At 42.6% G+C, this 5,677-nt stretch overlaps 1 protein-coding gene across 1 annotated transcript; it reads left to right on the top strand.

Annotated features, from left to right (window-relative positions):
- The first annotated feature begins 906 nt into the window (after positions 1-906).
- LOC137436319 (uncharacterized) lies at positions 907-3,284 on the top strand. Its single transcript, XM_068130015.2, has 2 exons — positions 907-2,488; positions 2,923-3,284. The coding sequence occupies exons 1-2, from the start codon at positions 907-909 to the stop codon at positions 3,282-3,284; spliced, it is 1,944 nt and encodes a 647-aa protein (XP_067986116.2).
- Positions 3,285-5,677: the final 2,393 nt, after the last annotated feature.

Raw genomic sequence — 5,677 nt, forward strand, 5'->3', positions numbered from 1 at the left:
GCCGACAAGTTACAGTTGGAAGCAGTCGTCATTGTCGTTGACCAAGCCATCTATTGCAAGGCACAGCTCATTAGATGGAAGAATGCACAGTTCATGAAGAGACTGGTAATTCGACTTGGGGCATTCCACACTGCAATGTCCTTTCTTGGCTGTATTGGAAAGAGATTTTGAGATGGTGGTCTCCAAGACATCCTGGTTGAGTCAGAGATTGTTGCAGTGGGGTCTGTGAATGGAGTGTTCAGCGGCAAGCATTACAACAGGGCAGTTCGAGCCCATAAGCTGATGTCAGACGCGATGCAGCAGATGCTTCTGGATGCATATTTTGAATCTATTCCAGAACATGAGGCGGGTAGAGTGAAGGAACTTTTGTCAAACTTAGCTGAAGCTTTCCCACATCCAAACTACCATGTCATTCTCAACAGTGACAAGTTCAAAGACTTCAAAACCTCCTTTGACAAATTCTTAGAAGCAAGTGACACCAAACCAACATTTCGCTTCTGGAGTTCATACATTGAGACGGTGGAGCTTCTCTTGCTATTCATTAGAGGGACACGAGAAGCCAACTGGGATGTTCACCTCGCCAGCATACGATGTATGCTTCCATGGATATTTGCCTATGATCACATTAATTATAGCAGATACCTTCCAGTATACTGGCTGGAAATGTCAGATGTTCAGCAGACCCATCCCGCCATTCATCAGAAATTTATGGAGGGTGATTTCGCTACCCAGAGAAGCGACAAAGCTTTTGCCCAATTCGCCTGCGACCAGACCATTGAGCAGACAGCAAACAGGGATTCCAAGACCAAGGGGGGAATGACCGGTTTCACTACCAGCAAGGGGACAGTTAACCGATGGATTTGGTCACACCACGCAAGGGGGTCAATTGCACGGGAATGCGAGGTTATGGCAGGGAAGTCCAGATATGAAGAGCACAGCTCAACACGCTCCGATCTACTACAAAGTCGCATGCTACGTGACAAAGCTGATGTTGACAAAATAATCGAGATGACAAACAGCATGATTAATCCATTTGAATATGATGGAGAGGACTTGGTTCATGTTACATCTGGTGTGGTGGCTACGAGAGAAGTTCAGGAAGATCTAAACACAGCATATGAAAGAGGAGAAACAGAGTTCACCACCCTATGTAAAGAACGACTTCAGACGGAGACAGTCGACCTGTTTGGCTCAATGAAGAAACTGAAACTTAAGACATTTACCAACATGTCTAAGGCTGTGAAAAAGAAAATTCGTGGAAAGGATGTGTCTTTGAAGGCTGACAGAAATCTCTTAGCAAGGCTTGTTGTCATCGGGCAGTTCCGGAAAATTGATCTTCAAGAGTTAATGTCCTATTCTCTTGGCCCACTACCTCTTCCTTTGGCAAGTGTGCAAGGCTGCCTCGTCAAGACCAACAAAGCCAACCTACTTCATGCACTTGAAAGTCAGGCAGAGAAACCTGTGGTTGATATTCCAGTAGGAGGCATGTATGTAATGGATGGTATGGCAATGATACAGAAATTGAATATCAACAAACTCACCGGGGAAAGGACATTTCTCAATCTGGCCCACGAAATACTGAAGCGCCTTGTCAAGGGAGCAGAGGGCAACAAGTCCAGTGAGATCCATTTCGTAACCGATACTTATCGAAAGGTATCGATTAAGAACGCCGAGCGAGAGAAGAGAGCAGCCAGAGGGTCTCAAGTGATGCGAATATATGGCCAGTCCCTTCCTCAACAATGGAAGAAGTTCCTCTCCAACGGTGACAACAAGGAGTCGCTAATCGAATACTTGTTTGAGACGTGGAGTAAGGTCAAGACAGCATACCTCAGAGGAATTACAGTGTTCTTGGCACATGGAACCAAATGCCATATCTTCACAGGAAGCAGCACTCCAGATCAGGTAGTTGAAGTGAAAGAAGAGCCATCACTAAATTCGACGCATGAAGAGGCGGACACACGGATGTTCCTCCATGCCGCGCATGCAGCACACACAAGCAATGACGTCATCATCGTTAGTCCGGATACAGATGTGTTCATAATCGGCATAGCCTTAGTACCCCAAATCTCTGCACATCTATATTTCCACACAGGAAAGGGAGTCAACCTTAGGACAATTGACTTGAAAGCAATCTACGATAGCATTGGGGATGATGTCAGCCAAGCTTTGATAGGCCTACACTGTTTTAATGGCTGTGATAGTGTAAGCGCCTTCTATGGCAAAGGCAAAAAGAAGGCCTTAAACATCATACTAAGGAATCCAGAGCTGTGCGGTGCCTTGAAGGACCTTGGAGAACGGTTTGACATACATCCAGACATGATGGAAGCACTGGAGACATTTGTCTGCAAGTTATATGGACAGCACAATATCACTACTGTGAATGAGGCCAGGTACAACATGTTTCGTCTTGCTAGAACGTCTGAGATCACAATGCCTCCCAACCAAGATGCCCTGAGACAGCACATCAAGAGAGCCAATTACCAAGCTGGTAAGTTAATTGGTTGTTTCTTTGAATATTGAACGTCACCTGTAATTTATGTTTGGACAGGAGTACTAGTATATGGTGCAGCATGTGTTAATGAAGATGATTATTTGGAAAGTTTATTGAATTGAAAACAAAATATTGAATGTCACAACAATGCTTTGTAAATGTTCAAAATTAACAGGTCTATTTGAAAGAGTAATTGAAGTAACTATCTGTACAGTTGAGTGGTTAAGATAACATGACATGTAGATGATCCAGAGATTTTTTTGCTCCACACTTAGTCAGAGCAGGATGTTTTGGATTTCGCATGTTTCTCTACACAGAATTTCCCAATAATATGATTGTACTGTTATTAGTGTTAATGATATACCTCTGATGTTGTTTTGGAAATATGTATATCTCCATTCTTAATGTTATTGATCACTTCAATATTTCAGGAATTTACAAGAGGAGCCTGCAGCCCATCCCTGACATTCCCGACCCTGATGGCTATGGATGGATGATGGAAGAGGAACTTGCCATAGACTGGATGACACTTCCACCTGCACAAGACAGCGTGATGGAGCTTGCTAACTGCACTGGAAGCTGCAAGAAGACACGATGCAGCAGCGAAACTACATGCACTTGCCTACAGAATAACATTCCGTGCACAGATTTGTGCAAGTGCGGCAGGAACGACTGCTCAAACATAACTGGCCATGTTGACTTTGATGATAAGAATGATGATAAAGACTCCAGATCTGAAGATGAGGAAGACTCTGATGCTGAAGAGGATGAAATAACTGCACTATTTGTATGATGTTTTGGACAAGTTTCAACATGACCAAGCCGAAGAGACAAATTGTGGCTATAGTTCAGCCCATCTCGAGTTTATCATGACGTCAATGCGCACTGGTTCGCTTGTACGCCACGTAATTGTCTTTGATGGGTTAAAATATCACCCCTTACACACTTATTGGACCTATTAACAGTTTCAAAATAGCATTGGTAAACCACCATGGATCGTAGTAGCAACACCAATCACAAATATTGTACAAAAATTTAAAATTATGCAGGTTTTAAGGTCCAAAAACATGACTTTCTGATAAATGCATCAACAGCATGTTATTTTACCAAGTCGTTAAAACAACATTTTTACTACTTTTGGGGGTCTGAATTAATAAATATTGCTGCCAAGACCAATGTGAACATGACATCATATAGTTTGTGTTGTTTTTTTTACTGTGTAAATGGGTATTTCAAATGTAACATACAATTGGTGTATACTGGTGTTTTGGGGCAGCGGTTCTCGATAACGTACCACGATATCGCTTGTGAAAAAAAACAAGATGTTTTGGAGGTCATAAGGCTTCATCCCACACCCTTCTTGCCAAATCCCTAGGTTCAGGTCATGAAATCCAAAAACAGAATAGATATCCACCCTATGGCCCTGTGTCTATTAGTGTTAGGGTTAGGCCCTGGTAGTTCATCTAAGCTGGCATGGAGTACAAACTGCCCTCTCATGTCAAGACTGGTCCTTCATTTCCACCTCTCCTGATATTAATACTGCCTGGGAATCCTTCCACATAAGCTTGCTTTCCCTTATGTACAGATTGGTACCATCTTGTCTGCAGTTATCATACATATCCTATCGGCCTTACCTTTGGTAAGGCATTTCTTTTTTGTATACATAGCAAAGGCTCGTGGACGAGCTAGAACACAGAATAGATCAGGATGTAACAGGACAAAATTAACAGCAGAAGGAGAAGGGGAAAATGGCAACAACAGGGCAGAGGGAGAAAATAGATGGAGACGGACAACAAGGGATGCGGGTAATGAACAAAAGATCAATTCCACACTAAGCCATGCTGTTACTTATGAGGGTACAATGGCTAAACTTGTTTGCTTTAATTATATTAATAAAGCTATATTTCTCTCTTTTATTTGTTTTCATTTCCACAAGTGTCATTATGCAACTACCACTTAATATCCGGTATTTGAAAGGTTCTTTGTCCTTTAATTGCTAAGCTAATTTTGTCTTTTTTGATGTAAATGAAAGCTGTAATTGTAGGTATAAATAATCCCTGCATGTCTTATTTATACCGTGCTTTAATCTTTCAGATAGGTTGCGAAATAATGTACATTCGCTAACATAACACTAACACACACACACACACACACACACACACACACACACACACACACACACACACAGTACATGCATGTGTGGTAGAATAAATCTTTATACTATGTAACTAGTTATGAGATTGGTAGATCTCAATTGTGGTAGAATAAATCTTTATACTATGTAACTAGTTATGAGATTGGTGAGTGAACCAACAGGTGGTCGTAAGAATGTTAGGAATGTATCTCACTCTGTTAAAGCTGGGAGTCCATTGTCCACCTCCTGTACAGCCCTGGGCTAGAGCACCCTCCTACTGTGTAAATGGAACTCACAGCAGGAGGGGAGCGAGTTGGTGCCAGCAGGGCAATTGTGGATGACCAAGGAGCTTTAGCGCACAGAGGATTAACATTCAGCGGACAGGGGATTAACTCGAGTTTGTCCATATAAACCAGAGCAAACGTTGAGTCAGGACACTTGTCTTCAGAAGCCCTGCCCGACGGAATGAACGAATACCAACGAGAAGCAGCGCCAGGAGATCACCAGCGAACAAGAGGAACCAACGACTTCAATAACTAGATTCGTTATAGTGTTGTAGTACCTATTATATTGAAACAAGTGAATTAGGAGTTAATAAAGTCTGGATCTTTGTAAACCTGTTTTCCGGTCATTGGTCTTGAGTCCCAAACCACTTCCACGACAATATGGAGGCACCGCTGGCATCAATTGGACACAAACAAGATCTTTAAAAGGTAAGTGTGTCTTGTTTTTGTCCAGTATGATTTCCGAACCTGGGAATAGTTTTTGTACATACATGGTGGAGGACGTGGTGTGGGGCTTCCTTGCGCACTGATGCCGTGATATAGGTGGCGTAACGAAGTCACGGATGGAACATCGACAAACGATTGTAGCTATTATTCGTGTTTTTCTAAATGATTTCTGTAAATACGTATTTTTTGCGCTGTCTAAATAAAATGCGCCAGGTCGACGCTGGTCATTAAGGGCCTTACTGTGACCTGGGAGCAAACGGGGCATGAGTGCACCATGCGACAATTTGCTTCCAAGTCGTGTAAGGCCGGTACACTCGTTTA

The sequence above is a fragment of the Myxine glutinosa genome, chromosome 11 (genome assembly GCF_964187855.1).
Source record: "Myxine glutinosa chromosome 11, kmMyxGlut1.1, whole genome shotgun sequence".
In the NCBI taxonomy this organism is placed as follows: domain Eukaryota; kingdom Metazoa; phylum Chordata; class Myxini; order Myxiniformes; family Myxinidae; genus Myxine; species Myxine glutinosa.

Coding starts and splice junctions, on each gene's coding strand:
- LOC137436319 (XM_068130015.2), top strand. CDS start 907: ATGGCAGGGAAGTCCAGATATGAAGAGCACAGCTCAACACGCTCCGAT. Junction 2,489..2,922: donor GAGAGCCAATTACCAAGCTG/GTAAGTTAATTG, acceptor TCAATATTTCAG/GAATTTACAAGAGGAGCCTG.